A 27,626-nucleotide genomic window follows, 5' to 3' on the forward strand; every position below is an offset into this window, starting at 1 on the left:
AAGGAAGGAAGGAAGGAAGGAAGGAAGGAAGGAAGGAAGGAAGGAAGGAAAAGGAAAGGAAGAAGGAAGAAGTCATCATGTTCTCCTGGTGTGTGTGTGTGTGTGTGTGTGTGTGTGTGTGTGTGTTTGCAGTGGGGAAGGCACTGTTTTTAAACAGAATTAAGTGATTGAAAATGATTGACAGCATGTGATTAAGAAAAGACAAACTTTTCTGCACTTTGGATAAAGTTTGAAGTCTGCAGTGTTCACAAATGAAAGCAGTGCTCTGACTGTGTGTAATAAACCTGTAAAAGATCTGCTCATACGTTTTAATTCCCCTTTGTTTGGAAAACATATCTTAAGATTCATTCAAATGAGAAAAGCTGCCAGTGTCGATTTTTTAAAGACAGCTTTTAAAATCTGCTGTGCATTTTTAATATTTTCCTTTGAATTATTCCTTTTCTGCAGTGTGAAACTCACACTGGACACAGTACCAATGGTTCTCATCTGGGGTTTAATTTTAAGTCTTGGAAATCACTTGATTTTATCCCATATCTGATCATGCTGCAGGGGTTGGGGAGGATGCCCTTGAGAAAAGGAGACGGTCAAGGAAAGGAAATAATCATTCTTCTTTTGTTTCTTTTCCCCTCTCATCGCTCAAATCCAGAAATACCCCCCTGAACATAGCCTGACACTTCAGCGTGACAGGTGTTCTGAAGATGAGAAGGTGCAACGTAAAAACTATTTATTCAGTGAGGAAGTTTTGCACCATTTACATTCAGAGCCATCCCTATGATACCGAAATAGGCTTGTGCAATGAATTTTTCATTTTTTAAACTCAAAACCAGATAACTCACCTGCAAATACACACTATGTAATTTCATTTCATGTGCCTAATCAATATCACTGACGGAAATCTGTATTCTTGTGAAGGAGACAAGGTTTTCTGTTTCATTATGCATATTACATATGTGGTGCAATATTTCGGTGGGAAAATGGGTCATGTTTACATTTTTGGATTCAGTTTATTTTTTTCATGAGCTTTTTTATAGCTCTCAAAGTTCCCGGCCTATTTTGTATGGATTGTAACTATGAGGAATGGTAAAGGGGTAAGCAATTAAAGCACAGTTGAACTGTCGCACTGAAATTTGTGTAAACATTTATAAGCTGTTGGCATTATTTGAGCACAAACATGTATTTTTTTATTTTATTTTATTTTTTTGCAGTAGACCATAAGGACTTCTCTGAATTCGGTTCAGAATCATAGAACCTGAAGTATTAGGTATCTAAGGTGATCATCATGCCTTTCATCAAACCAAGTTTGTAATAATGGGCCAGACTGACCCCATTTCAGTTGATAAGAGCACAGAATTTGATATTATGTTACAAAACAAGTATAGTGCTATGATAATTACAGTTACTTTCCAGTTGCATGATATGCCTTTTATTAAGGTTGTCTAGTTTCTTTGTATTTGAAGACTATTCATCCGTCTCTCTGTCTATCCCTCAATCTCTCTGGGTAGGTTGGTATTACTTAAAAACTTTGAAGCCGTTTCTGAAATATTATCTTGGCAATTTCTTATGAGACCTAAGACTGAAGATGTCAACGAGGTTTTACAGCCTCTCTCTTCAAACAAAGTGATCATCTGAAGGTCGTTCTTTGATTCATCATTTATTCTATAGACCCTTCTTGAATGTCTGCCATGTGCTGTTGTAGGTTCTGGGGAAACAAGAGTAAGCAAAAGATGTCTGAACTCTGCCTGTGTGAAGCTTACAGGGAGGCAAGACATGGGTTGCTTCTAGCAAGGCTTTGCAACTCATGACTGAGTTCAAACTCTGTCCTTGTCTTCTATCTGCTGATGGGTCTTGGAGAAGCTCCATAACTTGGAGCCCTGTTCCCTCTGTGGGAGTAGTAACAATACCAAAGTATTGCTTTATTATGAGTCAGTGAATGTAAATTTCTTAACAAGTCTGAAATTGCAAATGCTAAGTTAGAAATGCTCTTAAAACACCTAATAGGTAAATCAGGTGGGTGTTTGCTTGTACAGGTTAGGAGCTAAGAAGACAGAAGGTTTTAGACTAGTCTTTTTGATTTACAACCCCAGGGCTGATTGTTGACATCAGTGAGACACGCTTGTGTGAAAGTAGGAGCAGGAAACAGTGTGGAATGTGAAGATGGGTAGGAGGTGAGAAAACAGAGATATCAATTATGGGCTATTCTTTCTAGAGGTTTGGATCAAAGTCAGGAGAGAAATAGGGCAACAGCTGGAGGGAAGATTTGGAGTCAAAGGGATGTTTTTGGTGGAAAATATCAGAAATATGATTGACAGCAGATCCAGTCTGAGACAGAGAGGTTGCATACAAAGGGAAGGAGCACATAGAGTTACATTCTAGAGAAGCCTGCAGGGCAAGGGCTCCACAGGAGAGAGAGAGTCGTCAACCACTAAGGAAAAGAAAGTGGGTGCAGACACAGATCAGCTCAGATGTTTGGCAACAGAAAGACATGGGAGATCCTGTCTGATGTCTTCTGCTCATCTTCAGATGAAAGTCAGGTTGTCTACTGAAAGGGAGAGAAGTTAGGGAATCTAAAGGAGAGGTGAAGACTGAAGCCTTCTTTGAGGAGAATGAGAGACAAGTTTTCCAGAGAAGTTTAACAGTGTTCCTCGATTTGGTGCAGTCTCACTGTAGGCTGGTGATTTCTTATTTAAGGTAGACCTCATCTGTGCTATTAGGTGACTTTCTCTGGTGAGAACCTGAAACTCGGTCAGGCACAGGGGAGATTGGGCTTGTGATTGGGTGGCTTTGTTTGCTTGATTGGTGCAATGAAAGAACAGAGGGAAGGAGAACTCTGGGTGTTGGCAGAAGGATTTTTGAAGTGCAGATTGTACACCCTAAGCCAATAAGGAGGAGAATATAGTGGGAAGAGCACCAATTTTTTTTCTGTTCTTCTTTTCTTTCTTTCTTTCTTTCTTTCTTTCTTTCTTTCTTTCTTTCTTTTTCTTTCTTTCTTTCTTTATCACAGAAACTGAGCTGGGATTCTATGGCTAGGATTTGCTACTATTTGAACTTGAGTAAGCCACAGATTTCTCCAACCTTGTTTCCTCATTTGTAAATTCAGGATAATTATGACTTATTTCTCACCGCTCTGTATTTCACACTACTAGCAGTGGTTAACACTCAGTGGGTATTTGAATAGTTAGCTGAATTTAAACTCAAGTTGGAAATGCACCAAAGCCTAAGAGTACATAAAGTGATTATAGTTATTTGCTTATTTCTTCTGTTGAATTCCCAAGGACTGTATAAAAACAAGCTCAGGGGCGCCTGGGTGGCGCAGTCGGTTAAGCGTCCAACTTCAGCCAGGTCACGATCTCACTGTCCGTGAGTTCGAGCCCCGCGTCAGGCTCTGGGCTGATGGCTCAGAACCTGGAGCCTGTTTCCGATTCTGTGTCTCCCTCTCTCTCTGCCCCTCCCCCGTTCATGCTCTGTCTCTCTCTGTCCCAAAAATAAATAAACGTTGAAAAAATATTAAAAAAAAAAAAAACAAGCTCAAATCTCTTGTTCTATCCCAACATAGCTTGCCTCTCAAAAAATAAAGGGGGCGGGGAGGGGAGGAGGGAAGAAAAGAAGATGACTTCTCATTTCCTCCCCCTCCCCCCACTCCAGATGAATGCTGGCAGAGTGCCTTTGGGGATATGACTGGCTGGAAGACAGCTTGGAAAGGGACATAAGTATTCAGAGTGAGTCCTGCATGTTTGGATCATAGGGCAGAAGATACAAGAAATATTTCAAACTTTATTTTTTTTAATATATTTTAAGTGTTTATTTATATCTGAGAGAGAGAAATAGAGAGATAGTGCATGAGCAGGGGAGGGGCAGAGAGAGACAGCGACGGAATCTGAAACAGGCTTCAGGCTCTGAGCCGTCAGCGCAGAGCCCAACACAGGGCTCGAACTCATGAGCCCAAGTTGGATGCTTAACCAACTGAGCCACCCAGGCGCCCCAGAAAACTTTCAGAATTTCTGGAGTCAGGTGTTCCAGTGGGATTGCTTAGGAACAATCTGTTGCAGGAAAAACAAAAAACAAAAAACAAAAAACGGTGATCTAGCAAGATCTTTCGTAAAATTACTCTATGTTAGATTACTGATCTCACTTTCTACAGTTTTTTTCCCTTAGAATTGAAGGAATTCTTGACACTTATCATCCCAAGTGATTAGTATACATAAGGTTGCCATGTGTTGGGTAGTTAGGGACTAGCTTTATTCCTTCAACAGCTTTTCCCACGGTGGCCCCACATGAAGACCTTTTGAGCTCAAGCTGTAGAATGTGGTGACAGCCAACTTGAGATTCTTTGAGATAAAGTAGGCACGGAAGCTTTGCTGTCTGTTTTGCTACCATCCTATCAGTAGTCATCAAGTCCTTTAGACACCTCCAGTCCTTGGCACCTCGATACTGCTCATCAGCTGAGCTGCAGCTTGGTTTCCTACTCCTGGAGTCCTGGAGTCACATGGGGAGAACAGACACTGTGTTCCCTGGCATAATTACTCTGTATTTATGCACCAGTCCAGCTTAGAGGTTTTACTCACTTCAGATGCCAGGCTACTGATAGCTTTGTATTTTTAAGCAGTGGGAGAGGCTTTAGTTTTTGCACGTTGGCTTTAATACCATCGTAACTAACACCAGTCATCAAATCATACCAGTATCTAGTATTTTCTTATGGAAATTTTATAATACCATCCTCTGTTCATACCATCAATATGGCTTCAACCAAATGACTTCATCTCTGTAGACTTCATTTGAGGTTCATATACATATCTCCTAAGGGTTGTTGTGGGATTACATGAAATGAAACATATTAAAATGCTTTTGGAATTGTAAAGAGCTTCATGCAAAGAGTTATTTGATCTGACATAAACTGATACTCGAACACGGGGCTCTGTCATAGATATATTTCTAGTAACTAGTTCTCTGCCTGGCAGGGAGTGAGGCGCTCCCCACGTGTTTTCTGGGCTGTACTTGGTGCTGATCAGACCACATGAGTCTTGTCTTCCTTTATGGGCAGCACATACCAAGAAATGGAGGCATCAGCATTGCTAAGATTGTGAAGCAAATGAAAGAAATGAAACATTGACATAGGAAAGATCTGAGAGACCCAGTAAATGTCTCCGTATATTTGCAGTATTGATACATAGGAAGATGTATGTGTGTATCTCCAAAGGAAAGAACTATGATCAATGAATGAAAAAGGAAAGTGAAATGTCATGGATTCCAAAGAACCAACTCTTTACTCAATTAGGGACAAAATTCCCAGTTCAGGAGGCTGTGTGTTATGGTTGCTGTTTTCATGTTATTTTATTTTCTTAAGTTTATTTATTGTTGAGAGAGAGGGTGCAGGAGAGGGGCAGAGAGTAGGGGGAGAAAGAATCCCAGGCAGGTTCTGCACCATCAGCATGGAGCCCAATGTGGGACTTAAACCCATGAACTGTGAGGTCATGACCCAAGCCGAAACCAAGAGTCTGACACTGAACTGAATGAGCCACCCCGGCACCTCTATTGCTGTTTTTTAAAGCTAAAAATGGGAATAGCCAAAGCATAATGAGTGTGTGTTTATATTAGATATTAGATAACACTTGAAATGATTTACAGCTCTACAAAAAGTATGAGAGAGTAAAACTGCCATTTTCTCCATTTGACAAGTGAGTTAACTGGGGCCAAGGGAGGTGAAATGTTGTGCCTGAGTTAGCACAGCTGGCAAGGAAGAAAGCTATCCAGGTCACATATCCCCAGAGCCCAACACAGTTCATTGAGTGCCTACTTGGGACTCTTAGTTGCTTTATATTCATTATCTCTAGTCTTCCTGACAACATTGTGAGCATGGCTTAATATCCTCTCTTGAGATGTATAGAGTGAGATTGAGAGAGTTCAAGTCAGGTCTCCATCATCATGCTTTTGAAGTGTGGCTGAGCTGAGGTCAAAGCCAAATTCTGACTTACCCCAAACCCTTTGTTCTTGTCATGCCACCACACCTACAGTTTCACCTCTTACAAGCCAATTTGATGCAAAAAAAGAGAAAAATCAGTTGTCTCCATGCCTTGAAAACAATTCCCAGTAGCAGTATCTGGGTGGTTGAACTCAAAAGTAAATGATCATCAGATCCACCTGGGGAATATTGACAAAAGACAATGAACATCCTTCTTTGAAGGCCTATTAAACCCCACATCTGCAGGGTGGTACTGAGAAACCCTCTTTTTTCATCATCTTCCCATAGTGTTTTTGATGGGAAAATCTGGAGCAAATGATGGGAAAAATCCATGTCAGAGATAAAAACATGAAACCAGCTATTTTCTAGGCCTGAAACATGAGGTACTCAGTATATATTTGTTTGACCAAATGAATGGATGTATGAATGAATGAACTACCTCTTTTGGAAATGGATTGAAAAATATATAGATGTGGGTTTTAGAGGGCTCCATCCTTTATGGACCCTGCTTCTATCTTTATTGGTACTGTCTCAATAAAATTCTTCTCTATTAGTGTCTGTTCACCACTGAGTTTAAAAACCATGAAGGCTAGGGGCACCTGGGTGGCTCAGTCAGTTGAGCATCTGACTGCAGCTCAGGTCATGATCTCATGGCTCATGAGTTGGGACCCACGTCAGGCTTTGTGTTGACAGCTCGGAGCCTGGAGTTGCTTTGGATTCTGTGTCTCCCTCTCTCTGCCCCTCCCCCACTCACACTCTGTCTCTCTCTCTCTCTCTCTCTCTCTCTCTCTCTCTCTCTCTCTCAAAAATAACCATTAAAACAAAAACCAAACAAACAAGCAGACAAAAAAACATGGAGGCCAGTCTTGCATCCAGACATGCAGATTTTAATGGACCCAAGGAATGGTCAGTGGAAGCTCCCCAGTGGATGAGGAACAGAGAATGGCAGTAATGAATTTGCCCTCAAAGTTTATGTATTTGGGTTTTTAACATTGGTTGTGTGTTCTCAACTTATTATTTGAACCAACTGCATTGGAAACCACATGGGGACAACTCTTCAAATGCGTTAGAGAATTTTATGCTTGCTGGGAGAATAGCTCTTTTTTTTTGGAGGGGGGGGCTCCAATTTTAATGTTTTCAATCCTAGACTGACTGGAGCCAGGAAATTGTCTACTGTTTACCTAAAGTGTTTCCTTTCTTTCCTTTCTTCTCTCTTCTCCTCTGTCTCTCCCTCTTCCTTTCTTTCTTTCTCTTTGTTTTAGCAAAGAAAAATATTTGTCTATTGAGAAACTTCAAGGAGCTTGGTTGAGGATCAGTGAAGGAGATGGAAAAATTGTTTCAAGTTAGGGGGTGGCTATTGTTTTATTTTTCCCCAAATTCCTCTGCTAATCCCCACATCTTGCCCAGCTAACTATAGCATTCTCCTGACTGTTGTGAGAGCAGTATTTATAACCTATCTTCAGGAATGTGGAAATGTGCACAAGATCTATAAATGGCTTTAGTGTTTCCAGATTGTAACAGAGACATTTGTAGTATAGTTAGGCCTATCGATTCTGCACCTGTGTGTCTGATTTCAAGCACGAATTGCCTAATTCCAGAAGTGCTAAGTCCCCGGTACCCCCGGAAATTTTGCAGAGAATCTCTCTTCAGGTCAGCTTTCTCATTCACACCAGTTCCTTTACTGCACTGTCTTGTCACAATCCAGCCAATGCTGAGACCATTAAGATTTTATTAGGTTTGTCCTGGTGTCACTATATTATGCAATCGGCAGTGCCTATTGACAACTCTTATTTTCTGTACTATGATTTTTATAGTCTGAGTTTATTAAGCGCTCCTGGAATACAGGCTCCTGGAATTAATTAAAAAAAATCTTCCTAGGCAGCACTGGGAGAGAAACACTTTGCTGAAAGCTTTAACATGATTTATGTGCTTTGAGTCTCAGTTGCTATGAAAAGAGTTGAATTAAGGTAAAGTAGCCTAGAATAACTGCTGCTCTTACTGTCAGCTTTACCAGACTGGCGGGGCCAGGGTCTTGATGTCTCCAAAGAGCATTTGTTGTGTGTTGATTTACACTCAGTCTTTTGAAACTGTGTTTGCTACTTTCAGTGAAAATTCTTCTTTTTCCTTAGGACCTTCCACTAAACCGTTCTTCATAATCGCTAGTTTCCTGGAAGGAAGCATACTCAATGCGGTACTCAAATAAATAGGAAAGGGGGAAAACATTGCCCCCAGTGTTTGAAACACCTCTTGTAAAAAAGCAAAACCTTTTATTGCTAATATTTAGAGACTTATAAATGGAAATGGCTAATGACCTGGAAACATGGGCTTGTTTCTTACCTTCCGGAAACTGGACTATCTCAGGGAGAAGTAGGCAGAGTTGGGAAGGTGCCTTGCCATCCAAGTTTTGTTCCTTCTCTTAGCTGGGCTGAGTTTTACCTCTTGATCCGCCTTACAACCTGCTTGGTTCCTTGTGCAGTCTTTTTGAATCTCTTCCCTTTCTTGTAACTTTTTATCCTTCAGATCATTACATAGACAGTCTTTGTCCTGCAACGTTTTTCCTGATACCCCAAGGACTAGGTGAGAGCTCCTTACACAGTACCCTAAGTTTAGAACTCCTTATACAGTACTGTAATTCCCTGCTTATTCATTTCTCTCCCCTGACTTAATCAAGCTCATGAAGTCAAAACCCACATCGCTTCCGCCTAAGAGTGTATCTTCATTCTAATGCCCAGGCCAATAAATATTGGTTGAATAAATGAATGAAAACCATGCTGCATTTTCATGTTTGTTTTGTTTCATGCAGTTTCATGTTTGTTTCATGTTTTTTTTTTTTTTTGTTTTTTGTTTTTTTTTTTTTTTGGTGTCCGTGGCAAGAAGAATTTTTAGGTTCTGTTTATTAGAAACCTATGTTTGATTTCTTCTATAAAATTAGAATAATAATGCTAACCTTCTAAGGTACTTGTAAGATGGTGTAGGTCAGTGATTCTCAATTGGGGGTGATTTAGTCACCCCAGGAGACATATATTTGACAAGGCCTGGAGACATTTTTGGATGTTCACGGAAGCTCCACCACAGAATCATCTGGCCCAAAATATCAGTAGTGCTGAGGTTGAGAAATCCTGTAGTATACAAAAATGCATAGAACTTGAAAGGTTCAAAGCGATTTTATTTTGCTCTACACGTTGGAGTTCACCTCTTTGGACAACCTAAATATTAATAATTACACAGAGAATAATAGTTTATATTTATTATGTTCTTGTAGGTATCAGGCAACATAAAAGCTTTTCACAAATACTATCCTATTTAATTCTCTCAAGAATACTATGAGATAAGAACTATTATTATTGTCATTTTTCAGGCGAGGAAAGGAAGGCATAGAGTTTAAGATCCTGCAGCTACTCTGTGTCAGAGGTGGGATGAAAAGTCAGGGGCTATGCTTTTGACCATTATACTGTACTGCCTTCTCTATGGATGGAGTCTCCAGCTTAAGGTCTAAAAGGATTTCTGCCCTCAGTATTCGGTAGGAATTCACACTGAAAATATGGAGGAAATTTTAGCCTATTTAATGAAAAAAAATGTCATCATTGCCTACATGTTTGTAATTTTACACTTGCACTAATTTGAACAAAGATACAGTATACTGGCTGACATAATATAGGCTGTCGTTGATCCAAGGATTACAACAAATCTATTTGATGTAATTTTGTGGGATTCCGAAGAAGCTCAAAGAAAACCCTGAGAGTTTGTTTTCATTTAGAATTGAACTTGTCATAGCTGATCAACACATGGTGATCTCGATGGGACTTTTCTCCTCTTAAGGTGGATAAGCAGTGACAGTTTGCCCCATGTAATCCTATTAGGAGATTTCTTCAGGACCACATCCTCTTCTTACATAATTATAAAAGAACCACTCGTAAGGAGAGTTCAGAGGCCAGAGAGCAAAGCCTGGGGCAAAGGATTGGCTGATGGGGCTTTTACTGTTCTTACAGAAGACACAGTTCAGGCAAGTGGAAAATCTACAATTTGAAAGCATGATAGTGTCCCGGTCTGTACTGAGTACTTTGCTAAGCTCCCAGTGATTATTAACTTTGAGGCTGTTAGCTGAGGAACTTTCCAAATAAATTCTGTCATCCTCAAGTATCGGCTAATTGTTTCCAGGGCCTTAAAACTTAGACTGTAAACCCAGTTAAGAAACATCTATTCTCTTCATTTAGGAACTTAGAACCCTGGGGTAGCTGGTTTTCTATCTTAGGAAATTATTGTGTGCTACTATCACATGTTGAAGATACTTGTGGAATGCTAAAAAATGTGTTAGGTTCTATCCTTTGGTCTCACTTTCTTGCCTCCTGTGAAGTTCAGATGCTAATAACACCAAACAAATATTTCTTCTTAAATAAATCATGTTTTGTAAAAGTGGGCTCCCCTGATCACAAGTAACTTTGCAAGCTCCTACAAGGCATTAGTGCCTGTCATGCAGACATGCATTTTCAAGGGTCTGTTGGGGCCAAGTAACACATATGGTATAACCATTGCACTACTCCACCTCCAAGATGTCATTTACACATAAGATGTCATTAGAGACTGTTTCCGGGGGACAAAAGTGATGAGTATGCCTTATGCTTTCACTCTTCTTGAAGAGTCATTGGGCATCTTCTTCCATTTATTTTATATTTAATAAATTAAAATATTCGAATGGTTAAATGTTACTGTGTTTAGGGCAATGCCTCTCAAATTTTAATGTGCACACCCAGGTTCTTGCTAACGTGCAGATTCTGCCTTTCAAACAATTTCCCAGCTCAAGCTCATGCTACTGGACCAAGATCACACTTGAATAGCTAGCTATTAGGGAGCATTGAGATGGCTTAAAAATTTGAAATCTGAGCTTAAGGATGATGTCAGGCTGATGGCATTAAACTAATTTTCCCTATACTATCTTTGGCTGTATTATAAATTATTCTTTAAGTTATATAGGGAGATTTTTGCTGGGTTGGAGGGATGGCTCCTGTCTAGTGGCAAAACATATATTTATTTGTACATTTTAACAAAGTAAATAATGTTTGATTTTTAATAAAGTATCATATCTCAATCTGTTTTGGCGTGGAGAAAACTCCCTATATCTCCCCTTCCCTCTTTAAGGTTTTTGAACAACAAAACATGAATTTTACTGTTTCAGGTCATCAGTGGCATTTTTTTAGGTGGCTCACAATTTTTTTTAAGTTGTAGAACAAATTTACAATATCCTTGACAGTTAAACAGCATTTGTGGTGTGTTTTTTTTCTTTTTTAATTATGTTTCTAAAGATAGCTAAGGAAACAATTTCAAATAGTTCCTCTGTGCTTCTAGATATGAGTTGTTTCAATTTCTGTCTTTTGGTGAGAATTAAGAAACTCATAGCTTGCCATGTCCTGTCATGTTGGCTTATTTTGTAAGGAAATAAAATCTGTCACCTTTCAATGATCTGCTTTACCTCTCTGATCTAAAAACAGATGGAACACATTGTAGAGCAGGGAGGCATGATTACTATCTGGGTATTGCCTTGACTTCCCCAACTGGGTCTTCTATCGTTTCAAAGTGTGCTAAAGGTCTTTCTTTAAAGCAGGAAAAAAGGGGTGCCCGGGTGGTTAAATTGATTAAGCATCTAACTCCTGATGTCAGCCCAGGTCTTAATCTCAGAGTCATGAGTTCAAGCCCGGTACTGCTCTCCACTCTGGACATGGAACCTACAAAAAAAAAAAAAAAAAGGTAGAAATAAACACAGATGGGAGGAAGGGGGTGGTGTTGAAAAATGCCTTATTCCCAATCATGAGTGTGGCAACTCTCAAATCTGTACCTGGAGGTCCCGAAAGAGGGAATAAATACACATGTATCATGAACTGGAGTTTGGTCCTTCTCCTTAGTACCTTGAGGGTAAGCTGTTTTGATGGAAGACAAAGGTAAGGAGAGACGAAAAATGGGGAAGAAAAAAAATCTCTCTGCCTTCACGTGTGCTTCTGTGCATTGTGTTTATTCCTCTTCCTTAAGGCATTAGATCAAAAGGACACATCTTTTTAAATGACCTCAGCAGTGCCTATTTTGCATTTAGAAAAGGCTTCAAGTTTCTTCTCTCAAGTGGTGTTAGGTACTCAGTCATTTGTTTCATCTTGAAAGAAGATGTGACCAGTTGGATTTGTAGGTAACCATCATTATTGATTCAGTGGATTCAGCAGTGTGCCTTTTGTGCCCTTTCTATTTGGATATTCAAACAGATATTTAAGAGACAGTACTGATTGGGTTGTTGAAGATAAGGTTATTGAATTGTGTTCCTTTGTTGAATACCTTTTCAACTAAATTATTGTTGCTTAAAACATCATTTAACACCAACTCTGTGGCCCTGGCCATTTGGTTCTGGCCATAGTGTTCTTAAAAGGCATCTAGTAACCAGAACTTCATCCATCACTATCCTAAACTGACTTTTTTCTCTCTACTTTCCTCTAACAGAGTGGAGATTGAGCTTAACCAAGAAGTTCATAGTCTGATCAACACTGACCTGATCTACAACATCAGAAGGGAGTTCTGCCTGCCCAATTGGGCCTCTGTTGACTGCAGATAACTCGGCTTCACTCATTGCCTGTGTGGAAAATTCTCCCTATTGATTTTTTGTGTTTTTTTGTTTTTTTTGTTTTTTTGTTTTTGCACATGGAGGACAGTAACAAAGACGGCAACACAGGCTGATAAGAGCAGAGATCACAGGAGAATTCTTTTCTTACAGGCCCTTGGGACTTTTCCTCTAGTTGGAGTTCTGGACTTTAACAGAGCCCTTTCCAGTCATTTTGGTTTTGTTTCTTGTTACTTTCCCACCACCTTGTATTTTGTTTCCGTACTTCAGAAATGGGCCTACAGACCACACAGTGGCCCAGCCATGGGGCTTTTTTCCTGAAGTCTTGGCTTCTCATTTCCCTGGGGCTGTACTCACAAATGTCAAAAACCTTGGCGTGCCCTAGCGTGTGCCGCTGCGACAGGAACTTTGTCTACTGTAACGAGCGAAGCTTGACCTCAGTGCCTCTTGGGATCCCGGAGGGCGTAACCGTACTCTACCTCCACAACAACCAAATTAATAATGCTGGATTTCCCGCAGAACTGCACAATGTACGGTCGGTGCACACGGTCTACCTTTATGGCAACCAACTGGATGAATTCCCCATGAACCTTCCCAAGAACGTCAGAGTCCTCCATTTGCAGGAAAACAACATTCAGACCATTTCGCGGGCTGCTCTCGCCCAGCTCTTGAAGCTCGAAGAGCTTCACCTGGATGACAACTCGATATCCACAGTGGGGGTGGAAGATGGGGCCTTCCGGGAGGCCGTGAGCCTCAAACTGTTGTTCCTATCCAAGAATCACCTGAGCAGCGTGCCCGTTGGGCTTCCTGTGGATTTGCAAGAGCTGAGAGTGGATGAAAATCGTATCGCTGTCATATCAGACATGGCCTTTCAGAACCTCACGAGCTTAGAGCGTCTGATCGTGGATGGGAACCTCCTGACTAACAAGGGCATTGCCGAGGGCACCTTCAGTCATCTCACCAAGCTCAAGGAATTTTCCATTGTTCGGAATTCACTCTCCCACCCCCCTCCTGATCTCCCAGGTACACATCTGATCAGGCTCTACCTGCAGGACAACCAGATCAACCACATCCCTTTGACAGCCTTCTCAAATCTGCGCAAGCTGGAACGCCTGGACATATCCAACAATCAACTGCGAGTGTTGACTCAAGGGGTCTTTGATAATCTCTCCAACCTGAAGCAGCTCACTGCTCGGAATAACCCCTGGTTTTGTGACTGCAGTATTAAGTGGGTCACGGAATGGCTCAAATACATCCCTTCATCTCTCAACGTGCGAGGTTTCATGTGCCAAGGGCCCGAGCAAGTCCGGGGGATGGCTGTCAGGGAGCTGAATATGAATCTTTTGTCATGCCCCACCACGACCCCTGGGCTGCCCGTCTTTACCCCAGCTCCAAGTACAGCCTCGCCAACGACCCAGCCTTCCACGCTCTCTGTCCCAACCCCTAGCAGAAGCTACATGCCTCTGACTCCCACCACAGCCAAACTTCCCACGATCCCTGACTGGGATGGCAGAGAAAGAGTGACCCCGCCTATTTCTGAACGGATCCAACTCTCTATCCATTTTGTGAATGACACGTCCATCCAAGTCAGCTGGCTCTCTCTCTTTACCGTGATGGCATACAAACTCACGTGGGTGAAAATGGGCCACAGTTTAGTAGGGGGCATTGTTCAGGAACGCATAGTCAGCGGTGAGAAACAGCACTTGAGCCTGGTTAATTTAGAGCCCAGATCCACCTATCGGATTTGTTTAGTGCCACTGGATGCTTTTAACTACCGAGCTGTGGAAGATACCATTTGTTCTGAGGCCACCACCCATGCCTCGTATTTGAACAATGGCAGCAACACGGCTTCCAGCCACGAGCAGACGACTTCCCGCAGCATGGGCTCCCCTTTTCTGCTGGCGGGCCTGATCGGGGGCGCGGTGATATTTGTGCTCGTGGTCTTGCTCAGCGTCTTTTGCTGGCACATGCACAAAAAGGGGCGCTACACCTCCCAGAAGTGGAAATACAACCGAGGGCGGCGGAAAGACGACTACTGCGAGGCGGGCACCAAGAAAGACAATTCCATCCTGGAGATGACAGAAACCAGCTTTCAGATCGTCTCCTTAAATAACGATCAGCTCCTTAAAGGAGATTTCAGACTGCAGCCCCTTTATACCCCAAACGGGGGCATTAATTACACGGACTGCCATATCCCCAACAACATGCGATACTGTAACAGCAGTGTGCCAGACCTGGAGCACTGCCACACGTGACAGCCAGAGGTCCAGCGTTATAAAGGCGGACAGTAAGACTCTGGAGAACACACACACGTGTGTGCACCGAAAGACACACGAATTACATTTGATAAATGTTGCCCAGATGCATTTGTGCATTTGCATACTCTGTAATTTATACGGTGTACTATATAATGGGATTTAAAGAAAAAAGTGCTATCTTTTCTATTTCAAGTTAATGACAAACAGTTTTGTAACTCTTTGCTTTTTAAATCTTAAAAAAAAAAAAAATAGTTGCTGAAGTACTGTACAGGGTTGTACCATGAGAACCCAATGCCAAGGCTAAGGAGTGATTCTTCCTCATGATGCACATTCACCATTTTACTGTTGAAGCTGTCAGAATAAATTCCTTTCTTATGGTTGGTGGTCAGATGAAAAGGCACATGGAAACGGATTCATCAGGGTAGGCTACACAACATGGGGAAAACAAGGAATGGCCCAGATAGATATCTTTATGCTATTTCTATACTTCCTGGTGTGGAAGGAAAGTTAAAAATTTCAAAGTAGAAGAAAGGAGGTAGTTACCCTGATTTGACCCAAAGCAGGAAATCTAGAAAGCATCACGAGGAAGCCCGTTCCTGTAAGATAAGTTAACTGAACCTGGCAGAATCCAGAAAATGATGTGGGCTTTGAAAAGAACTTCAAACCCGGGGGTTGGCTTTCTGACTGGGAGCTTAAAAATCACCCCTCATACCTCCCTGATCCTATGTGATAACAGAGTTAGAGACTTGAGTCTGATTCCGGCCATCTTCAGGGACAGATAGGATGTTCCAGCAAGAAAACTCCCTTTAAAAGTGTTACTATTCAAATTATATGTCAGGTTGAATCACATTCAACAGAGATATATTCTAGAATACTTTTTTAGAAGAGGCTAATAAAATAACGGGAAGAATTATATTGAATGGAATTATTTTTGATAATGAGAATTATTTGGGTAGATTCACCACAGCTATGTCAACATGATATTTAGACCAACAAGGGATCAGTGTTTGGAATATACTAAACTTGTTATTTAACAACTATTGGTACCATTTAGACAAAGGCAAGTGATCAGTGATTCTGCTACACTTCATCAAACGACTTTGTTAGTATCATGTTGAAATAGCTTGAATTAATACCTTTATCCCCTTACAAATTTGTCTTCCAATCACCTCACCTATATTTTCGTAACTAGCCATTTATGCTAGATTTTTTCCCCCCACTCTGCTTAAACTTTGAAAGAGAAAATGAGATCCCAGTCTCGGGTCCACAAAATATCCATATATACTTATACACTTTAAAATGTATACTAATTTTCTCTGCTGATAATTCTATAAGGACATATCAAAGCTGGCTGAAATAATGTATTTTTTTAAAGCAATACTGAGTTTCCACCTTGGACCGATGTTCATCCTATTCCATTTTTGAAATTTCATTTATTCCCTCTCAGTCTTGGATGTCCCTCTTCTTTCGGAATTGTGGAGGGATGATCTATCTTACATTAGTAGGATCACATGGAACAAGTCAGAGAGCACAGGCTCCTTCCCCTAATCTTGGCAGAGTGGGCAAAGAGCAGAGGGCATAGAGAAGAGAGGGATGTCTGTGCTTAATTCTAGATATTTTCAAAGCAACGCCCATTTTCACAAAGTATGTATAACTCACTCCTTTTCATCCCGTAGATGTAGAAGGGCTATCGATCACCTACATTAACTAAAAAAACACACCATTGGAAAATTCCTTTTAAAATCAAATTCTGCCCTGTGTTGTGGATTTCCTTTACCACTGGCCATTTTTTAGGGACCTGTGAAATTGATGTCACACTCATTTTGGCTTTCTCGCTCTTTCTCTGTCTCTCACTTTTAACAAAATAGAACTGTGATGTGTCTTCTTTGTAAGAGTTTAGGTATAAAACGCTATGCAAGTTTTTCTTTATAGTAAGAGCTTTATTTTCTTTAATAATGTACCCCCCAACTTATATGTTTTAATCTCCCTTGTCCCTCAGAATAAGCAGAACATATAACTGAAGTTATAATGTTGTAGAGGCAAGAATCGAAACGGCAGTCAGTTGAACTGAAATTAGCTGTTAATTAATTTGAATTAATTCTAAAGTGACTTAGGTTTCCATATGAGTTTATTAGCTAGCAAAATCTGGCTGTTGCTTGTTGAAAGCTAATTCCACACAGCAAAGGGACAAGACAGTCTGTGAAGGTGATCAGTGTTAACAGTAAGCCATCTACCATTCAGGACAATGACATGGGGTTGTGTGTATTTAACTGGATAATTCCCTTCCACTGTTGTCTTCTCCTTGGCTGTGTAGATAAAACTATGTGTTCACATTATGGTACTTTGACTTTTGAGGGTTTTTTTTTCCTCTTTTATCCACAAAATAATCATGCTCGTTTATTTATATTGTGTATCTAACCCCCAGCATCATATTTGGCTGCTGAAACATTTTAGTTTCGAGCCAAGACCGATGTTGGAAAAGTTTCTATGATGTCTTGTGGGATTCACAGAATTATTTGGGGCTTGAGTGGTACAATGAAGTCCTAGTCATGTGAAGGGGCCTCTGCTAAAAGACGTTCCTGAAGAGATAGAACCTAGTTACAGTCTTTGCTTTGATCTTGCGCACAGTATGACGGAGGCTGCTAAAAATAAGATCAGTGTCTCGTTTGTCATAGCATACCTGGGGCTCTCACACTAGGATAGGAAGTCCATCACGGAATTTGTAATGTCTTACGTGTCTTAGGAAAACTGCTGAATAACCAACCGTCAGTGTTGGCTTAGGCTTTTATTGGTATCTTCAATCGCGGGAAGTGTGTTTTGCTGAAACATCTACCCTCTAATGGAGCCTCTCTTGCTGCCATTGTTATGTACTTTGAGATTAGGAAGAGTCACAGTTGAAGATGCAGGCCAGGACCATGAACCAACAAGACATACACCCTGGCTTATAGAATTGGATGCTATTTGACCAAACAAGCTGATTTCAGATAACACACGGCCACTTTCAGAGCTAGGCAACTGTCACCGTGCAGAGGTGACACCTAAGAGTGAGAGGTGTAGCCGTGATCACACAGATGTTATTGATCGTTATTCATTCCCAGGGTTGTCATTAATACCTGCTTGTTGTGGGGAGATGTGTTTGAACAGGGAGAGGCTCTGTGCTCCCCTCAAACTGTCAAATACATTAGCAGTTCATCACAACGGATGGCCACAGGCAGAGACAAAAAGTGTGTTTCCCTGCCCGGTTTCCTTGTATGAGAAGTGGAAAGCATTCTATCCCCTGAGAAATAATGTGATTTCTAATTACCTGGATGTCTGTTGGAAATATATAAGATAATGTTCCCCAAGGTTTAAAAAAACAAACAGTGTTGCTGTATTGTGACCAGTCTGGCAAAAAATATTAATGAAGTCGCTAATTTTAAGGCTCCGTTTCCTACCAGTGCCGATCATGATGGTCTTAGTCACTTCCCAAGATCATAACTTACTTCCCCACGTGGAGAACCAGCTCTGCATGTGGTGAGCAGAACACCCAATGCAAGCAAAAGTTACAGGGAACGGCTGAGGCAGATCACCTTTTGACAGTGAACTGGTTAGTTTTCATCAATGTCTTTGTTTACAGCATTTTTCTCTACCCTACAACAAGGAGACATTGAGTTTTACGTTAGAACAAGAACAGTTTTGCCCATGATTTACCTTTCCAGCTTCATGGGAGTGCAAAGCAATTTCTTTGTGCCGCAAAGGGCAATACAAATACAAAACAAACAAACAAACAGCTCTCCTAATTCTTACTCTTGTCAAAACTGACCTGATGCTCTTTTTTAAAAAGTCAAAATACTAATGAAGAAAGCTATGGTTTACATCCTTCTCTGATTTCTACATCAGGGCCATAAGACAATTGACCACTGGGGGATGCTTGTCACAGAATGTGGGGGGAAAGTTTTGTCCATGTATGATACTGTTGTTACAACAAACCGATCAGATTCTTTTGCTATAGTTTTCATTTTTCTTTTTCTAGAGGCACATCATCCACCAGAAGAGCACAAAGCAAGGCCATCGTAACAGGCATTTTTAAACTAGTATGCAACACACACGTATGTGCACACACACACAAACATGCACACTGAGGCATTTATGAAGATGTCCATGGGATATAAGATTTATAACTTTTTGAGGCAAGGTGAAGGCGTCACCACTGTCTGTCCCTCTAAGACCAGTATATATTCACCAAAAGTTAATCCCAATGGTTTGTTTGAACCACATGTTGATTTCCTTCTGGTTTATGTTTAGTATGTTCTCATAACAAGGGACTGCAAGGGTCTGGAAGATTCTGCATCGCACGTCCTCTGAGACCTACCATGCCGCACACCTTGTTAATTACAAACTTCACTCTACACTATACAGTACCTTGTTGATATATTCAGTAAAGGCTTATTTTAAAAGAAAACCACATTTTGTTTATCTGAGTAAGTTCATTGGGTTATAGCCAACACTTGCATTGTTAATGTGAAAGAGAAATTGTTAATGTGGAAGGCTTCCTGATGATGCATGAGGGTGGCAAGAATAAAGGAGGTGATAGGATTTTTCCTTTTCTCCTACCTTGAAGACAACTTCTGTTTTTAAAGCCATTTAACCTTTTTTGTGTGTGTGAGGGGTTTATATGAAATCTTCATGTTCTTTTCTACTTCCCGACTAACTTGTGTGTTTGTCTGCATATCTTTTCAGTATACACCATACATCAAGAATATTGTTTTGTATTTGTGAAATCTGTATTGCTTAGGATAGAGATAAATATGAATGTAGTTATCCAATCAGAATACCCCCCCATTTCATAACATACACTATTGGTTTTAAAATGTCAATTTTTCTTAAGAATTCCCATGGTACATTTCTACTTCAGATTTGTTTATAGCTCATGCACCCATACTTCTAATGAGCACTCATGAAAATGTATCTATTCACGTGCTCCAGTTCAACTCGGATTATTCTCACGATTTTGCCAGACCCCTTTCCTCTAACTCTTTAATAATGTATTTGACAGAGATTAAATCAGGAAACAAAATCACGACACTTCAGTTAACTAGTATTAATTATTTTAGAATCTATGTTGGAAAATTAAGTATGCAAGACAGTGGTCACTGGTGATTTCTATTACACTTGGGAGATTTTGTGTCAAGTAATGTCCATGCAACTCTCAGTTACTTTTACCAAGAATTGCAGACCTTATTCTGTGAAGACCAGACCCTTAGTCAAGGAATAAAATTCGTTAAAAAAAAAAAAGTTTATTACAAGTCAGCATTTGGCTGACTTCAGAAGTTTTGTAGAAGAATAAAATACAGTCTTAGGCAAGTCAAGCACACCTTCTACTTCCCTGTGTTCCTAAAGAAATCTGTCTGTTCACCCAAAGTATTTATTTTTCATGTACCTTCTACAGAATTCTATGTTAGGTTCTTTTGGGGATTCAGAGAAAAATATGACTCTACCACTAAGGAGCTCACAGATTGTGCAAGAAGCTTGTTTTCGAACACATCCCGGAGTCTCAGAGACCATGTAATAATTTTACATTCTCTCAACCTCAACAGAGTATCTAAGGTGACAAAAGAAATAGACGTACTTCTTGATACATTTGATGATGCATTTGTTGTATATATTAGATGATTTTGGTGTTTAATAGATGACGCAAAGTGATGGTGCGTTGATAAAGTTAGAATTGAATTTGAATCAAATTTTCAAACATATACTAAGTAATTGAACATTTAGGAATTGTGTTTGGTAATTAGACATGCAACTTTAAATTTCCGCTGGGCACCAGAATATAAATTAATCTAAAACAATAAATAATGGCACCTGACAATTCTTGAGCACCAATGTAATGCCACATTTAGAATGCTTTGATACATGTGGTCACATTTTGTCTTCAACTATGTAAGGTGTTTCATCTTAGCTTTTCAGCATGTAAAACTTCCCAAGAAGTATAGTGATTCGTCCCTGATCATAAAACCTGTGAATGGCAGAGTCGGGCGTTAACCCCAAACATAATTCTTAGACTCTTAAGTACTTTCTCGCCTCTTAAATTGACTAGCTTTGAGATGGACTAGCCTTCAGGACAACTTCATTGTCAACCGTTAAAATTTGTGATGATCGAGATATCACAACATCACTCTGAGGACACATATATTAATTATTGTTTGTGGCAAATCAAGGAAACATTCTAAAAACCTAAAAATATTTGTCTTTCAAATCCTATTCCTGTTTTTTTTTTTTTTTTTTAGAGAAATTCTGTGTTTGTTATTATTGGGTGGCTGCACATTTATCTGACTTGAAAGCTTCAGATGGAATCAAGATATGCCTACACCCACGGGGTGAGCTGAAAGAACTATTAAAAGGACTTGAGGTTATTTTTAGTAATGAGTTTGTTTCTTACTCGAGAGGTTGCTCGAAGTATTTTGTAGATCCTGCTGAAGATGCTCATATGTCAGAATCTATTAGGGCCTTAGCAAACTGGCTCCTGGATTTACAATTTTTTTTGATAGCACAAGTAGAAAATGTGCGCTTTAGAGGATATTGTAGGAGCTTTGTTTTTATTAGTTATATGGAAAGTTAAGGATAAAGCATCTGTAATGGTACACTCTAAAAACAGAGGTCTTTTTAGCACACACACACACACACACCCCAATTGATGAACCAGTTTGCCCATTTTCTTGGTGTGAAGTCTAAACTAAATGAAAAATTCATTACATCCTTAAGGAGATTCTTGTCATTTCTGTGACATAATCAACTTCCATATTGGGTCAATCTATTCCTAACCAAATATCAAATTATGCTGGTTCAGATTCTGCTAAACTCCCTGGTTTGGGTAGGATGGGCCTTTGTTAGTTTAGTTTTGTTTTCATTTAGCAACTATTTGATGAAGCCTGGTAAGTTTTGGTGCTGAATAAGATTGCTTTCTGGGACAGCAAACTTGGCATCATCAGAAATCTTTCCTGAAAGTTATGGTACTCAACACATGGGCCAGATTTTTCCTGTCTCTTTGCCTCCTTTGAGCACTCGCACTCTTACATTTAAGTAATCATACAGCAGTTCTACTTACAGCACTTACATGCTTTCTCAAATGTGTTTTCTCCTCTCCGTTTCCTAATTCTGACATGGTTAAGACCCTTCCTGTATTCTCTAGTCCACCTGCATCTTTCCTACACGCCGTGGGACAAGGTATAATAGTCTATAAATAATGCCTGATTGTGACAAGGCATTACCATGGTTTTAAGAGAGAATTCAAGCTCTTTGTATGACATAATGTGTCATATATACATTACTCTCTGGCATTCCTTACTAGTATGTCCTCCTCATTCATTATGTTCTCTGGACTAGATAGATACTTGAAATCAACCAACAGTCTATCTCTAAGAAATGTCAACTCTTCCATACTGCTGTAGCTTTACTCGACGTTGTTTATCCTATGACATTCACTTTCTCCTTTGCTTGGTGAACTGTTCCTTCTTTAAGATATGACTCAAGTGGCCCCCACCTTTGGGAAGCTTCTCAAATCACATCTGTCAACTATCTGACTCCTCTGTGCAGTTAATATAACTTTAAAATACTTTTCTTTATGGCATCTATATTTTGTGGGTTTTCATGGGTATGTTTCATGCCTATATTTTAACCCCCCGGAGACAGAGGACAGACTGGCAATTTTTGTATCTCATCCAGTGATGAGTAAGTACAGTGTCCAGCCCTGGGCAGGTGTCTCATACATGCTTTTGGGTAAAATGTGAACAGAGCACATGGGACAATGAAGTGATGTCAGGTGTCCCCAAACAGCAGCAGTTCAAATAACAGCTACCCTGTCAACATCCTACGGCTGGATGACTTTCTTAAAAGCCTCCGAATGATCGGTGGAATTCTGGATATGCAGAATTAGACTTGCTCAGAAGCTATGATATGAATTCTACAAGAAACAAAACATACATTTCCTAAAAAAATCTTTTGTTTACCCATGACTATTTTTAGAGAAATTTTGTTTTCGTGATTATTTGTTGAGCACACATTTATCTGATTTGAAAACTTTATTATGAAATCAGGATATGTTTATACCTACAAGGAAGGCTGAGAGAACTATTCAAATGATTTGAATAACATCCTTTTTATATTTTACAGAAAACCCCAAAACTCTGAGCTAACTTGAAAAAGGCATATGAAGACATATCTTAAAGAATTGTCTTACCAGATGCCATCATCATGAGAAGTACACAAAGTATGGATAGACATAAAGTCAAAGTAAAACATTTTGACACTTTGCTAGGCATGATGAACTTTTCACGTGTAAAAAAGTAAATTAATTTTTTGTTTGCATCGGCAATATCAAAAGGGACAGTCGATATTCACTGTGTCATATCTTATACCTAAAGTATGGCATGTATCATTTAGAGGTCCACATTGTATTATCTTGATTATTTTTTCTACAAATAAATAGTTCTTTTCTAGAAATGATATTCCCATAAAGAATGATGCAGTGGAGGTGGTAGTTATTAAAACCTCAAACTTGAAACAGGCTGACTCATTTTGGAAACCTGTCTCTGCCAGTTGGCTTTGTTAATAACTTATACTTTATGGTCATCAGTTTCCTTTACCTGAAATGGAGACAGTGAAGTCTAACACATATGGGGGTTGCCAGAAGTGCAGGTATGTAGAGCAGTTAACAGTTTGTCAGACTTGGCAAGCATTGAATAAATGGCATTGGACATGATATATTTTCAGACAGACCTCTTTCACAAGCACAGAGTGACATATTGCCCACTTTATATGAAGACACCCAAGTTCATGAGTATTAAGATCAGCATTATACAAGAGTCATGTATTCAAAGGTAATTAGCATCCCAAATTTCACATAATTGTGTACAACCATTACCAATACAGTCCAACAGGGAGTTTTCCATTTTCTCTACTTTTTTTTTTACCGGAAAAGTTAGGGAAAGTGAGGCGCCATAAGGTAGCACAGAACAATACCAGGTCCTCTGTCTCATGATGGGTGGGACCATTGAGCATCACTGTTGAACGGAAAAAGAATAGACTTCTTTGTAGTGTAGCTAACATATTTCCTCTCTGATCTTCAGAATACACATACATGTGATTATTGCTAAAAATTAGCACAGAAGTATCAAATGTGCTCTTAGAATGAGTGTTCAGAAGACATTGGGAAATTAAAACTAAAAAAAAAGCAAGATAATAACTTTCTGCTCAAAAACCTATAATGTTAAATGACATGGTTTTATTTCGTTTTACTATAACCAACCATAGGATCTATACCGGCACTTGGCTGGCAGATAGCGGGGCTGGTAACAACCAAATGGAAGAGCATGTTAATGGTTCTGCAGTGTAGATGTGACAGTCTACCATCTGTCACCCAGTTACTTTTTGCAATCAATGTCATTCTTCATTTTGTAATCTCGTAATTAAGAGGCATACGTCCTCTTTGAATAGGTCATGTTCTTTTTTCCTTTGGTGCATGGTAATTGATGGTAGTGAAAACAGGCTCAAAACAGGTCACTCATTTGGGCTCTATATTAGCGTTATTTTCCTTTTATCCTGCCTTTCGTTGTTTAATAAAGGCAGAAGGTTAGCCATTCAGATGCTAAGGGAAAAATGCTTTCTCTTCTAGTCCTTGACTGCAGAGTTTAATTGGTTTAGGGGCAGCTATTCGGCAGGGAGAAGTCAATATTGGCATTCCCCTGGTCTATAGCCAATTTCTCTTCTCTTTGGGCTGGTGTCTGTTTTGATAGCTTGCCTCCCAGCTTTTTCTGTTGTTAACTTTTTATATATTGACTCTTACTAGTTGGAATACAGTGTGCTCCACTAGTGGATCTTGAATAAGAGGGAACAATTTGCTTTGTAATGGAGGCCAATCACCTCTGAGAGAAAGCACCAGTTTCTATACAGCCTATTGTATGGGGCTTACTGAACATGATGAACCCCTCTGATTCTGAGTTCGAATCTGTCCAGAGTTTTCCTTGCTCCATTCCTACGCTCCATTCCTTGAGCGTATTTATGTTTCTATTTCCTCATCGGTCCTTGAGGTAATTAGAATAATTACCTCAGCAGCAACAATACAGCAAGGTGCCTGGCACACACTAAAGTGTTCAATCAATGTCAGGCGCTTTCTGAAAATATGAGGAATTAATATCCACAAAGTAGGATTACATACCGTGGATCTCCTTTGGATCATGGGTCAGACCATTCATCTCTCTGGCCTATTTCTTCTTGTTGAGAGCGCAAGACTTTGGTTGATTTCTTAAGTTCTTTTGGACTCTCAATTCTGTTTCATTCTTGTCAATTTTCCATGAAGCTTAGCTATAGTGAATTGGGCTGATTTATGCCATGTGTTTTCATGAATTTCAGGAAGATATGTATGGGAGAGAAAACAGGGAGAATGCAAAAATTCCATTTCATTGACTTTATTACAAAGACTAGCATGTCCCCCATTAGTTACAGCAACAGTAAACTCAATATGTTTGGAAGGCATCATGCACAAGTATGAAAAGAGCCTTGGAATCACAAAGAGCTCCCACTTGATACCTGTGTGTTATTAATGTTCCTAAACCTCATTTTCCTCATATGTGAAATAGGGTAACAGTACTTGTGAAGAGTCAATGAGATAATTTATGTCAAGTGTTCGGTGCAGTAACAGATTCATTCAAGCTCATCATGGCTGAAAAATGACAAATGAATAGAAAGAGAAGCAAGTGGAAACAAAGCTCATTCTTATTAACTCGATTATCTTTCCCTCAAAAGAGAGAAATTCAAACTATGTTACTAAGTAGACATATTTATAAAATACTTTATTTCGATAAAAAATTATTAAAGATAGATTTCCCTACAATAAAACTTGTATAAAACAAGATTGTTTCTTAAAATACTGAGTGCATCTTCTATCTTTGTAAGCCTTTTATGTAATAGCTATTAAACTTTAAATATTCAACAGAAAAGAAATTATGATAATACCCAGGAAAATGCTGAATGATAAATGTACTTTATTTTTGATGAAATAGAACAGATTTTAACACTGACTGTGCCACTTCTTATCTTTGAACCCTGAAAAAATATACAATTGTGGTCTTAAAAATAAAGAAAGAGTTTTTAGAACAATTAGAAAATACTTCTTTCCAGGGCCGTCAATACATTTATAAAGCCATGGCTTACCAGGTAGCAAAGGATGTTAATTTGAAAATATTTACCTTAAAGTGGTTGCCTAAGAATCCCAGACAGTAAGCAATAGCTTTAATTGATCACATCATACATCTGAATTTAATAATGAAACATTGCTTTATTAAGGATGTTTATATAATGCAGACTTTCCAATAATTTATACCATCTAATGATGGACACTTTAAATAAATAGCTTGTAGCTATGTACTTAGAAAGTGATCCTTGGGACTCAGATCAAGGTTTCATTATCTGTTCACTTCTTTAACAAGCTCACTTATTCATTATGTCCTTGTTATGGAATTTTTAAAAGTTTGTTACTTCTATGAAAAGAATTTAGTAAAATGTAACCAAGTTAGTACAATAATTATTTTCGAAAGTTAGTTAAGCCTTATGCTACCTCTGTAAAGGACCAAAATCGCATTTTAAAGGAATTTATCAAAGCAAATATGACAAAATTACTTAATAGTATTTTTTCCAAACATTAAAATTCTGCCTGGCAGTTTAAGAACTTACAAGTAAATCAAAGATGAAGTCATCTGAGGGAAAAGTACGTAATTGTTAATCAATTTTGCATAGTGAAGGAAATTCAAAACTTCAGAGATATGCTTTTGAAATAATTTATTTTAACAAAGCTTTCGTTAATGAAAGAATTACTACAAAGTGAGTCTATTGTAGTGTAACCTGAAAGCCAGTGCAAGCCAGTGCAACTGGAAAAGTAAACAACAAACAAACCAGCATAGGGAAGAAAGATAGAAAATGTTTACATAAAATTACCATGTTAATGGACAAAAAGCCCCCATCAAAAACAAAATGAAACACACACACACACACACACACACACACACACACAAATGTTTTACAGAGCAGTGATTAAAGTATGGGCAAATAAATTGGGGTGTGAAATGCATTTTTAGGGAAAAACACACAATGTGTTTTGTAGGTACATGAATCAGCACACTTACATATACAAATCATTTGTGGCATGGGTACAAGATAATCAGGTTTAGTTTACAAAATGTAATAAAAAAGAAACATCGAGACCAAGAAGTTATCAAAAGAATTAACAAGTAGTTTAAAATATTGACCATCCAGGGGCGCCTGGGTGGCTCAGTCGGTTGAGCGTCCAACTTTGGCTCAGGTCATGATCTCGCGGTTTGTGGGTTTGAGCCCCGCATCAGGCTCTGTGCTGATGGCTTGGAGCCTGAAGCCTACTTCAGATTCTGTGTGTGTGTGTGTGTGTGTGTGTGTGTGTGTGTGTGTATGTGCGTGTCTGCCCCTCTCCTGCTTGCACTCTGTCTCTCTCTCAAAAATAAATAAACATTTAGGGGAAAAATATTAACCATTCAAGTACTAGAAATTTAAACTGCTCTTATTAAAAGTTATTTGAGAATCCACAGCATATATGATGGTGGAAATTGCAATGGTTTTAGAGTTCAAATACTGGCTCATTGACTTACCAGCTGTGTCCCTAGCCAAATAATTAACCACTTTAATATTTGGTATCTTATATCTAAAGTGCTATAATAAAAAAACCCCTATCATTGTGTTGGCGTGAGAATTCATTTAAAGTTACCAGCACAGTACCTTGTACCTAGTGATCGCTCAGCTATGTTAATTCCATCCA

The 27,626-nt window shown here is 39.4% G+C and overlaps 1 protein-coding gene across 2 annotated transcripts in view; it reads left to right on the forward strand.

Moving 5' to 3' along the window:
* FLRT2 (fibronectin leucine rich transmembrane protein 2) overlaps positions 1–25,863 on the forward strand; it is a 108,049-nt gene extending 82,186 nt beyond the window's left edge. For both annotated transcript variants that reach the window (XM_040477928.1, XM_040477927.1), the window contains exon 2: positions 12,434–25,863. In XM_040477928.1, coding sequence (XP_040333862.1) covers positions 12,824–14,806 — 1,983 coding nt within the window. In that variant the 5' untranslated portion in view covers positions 12,434–12,823 and the 3' untranslated portion in view covers positions 14,807–25,863. The remainder of the gene's footprint in view (positions 1–12,433) is intronic.
* The last annotated feature ends 1,763 nt before the right edge of the window (positions 25,864–27,626 follow it).

The sequence above is a fragment of the Herpailurus yagouaroundi genome, unplaced genomic scaffold, assembly GCF_014898765.1.
Source record: "Herpailurus yagouaroundi ecotype Mexico unplaced genomic scaffold, PumYag 141, whole genome shotgun sequence".
Classification (NCBI taxonomy): domain Eukaryota; kingdom Metazoa; phylum Chordata; class Mammalia; order Carnivora; family Felidae; genus Herpailurus; species Herpailurus yagouaroundi.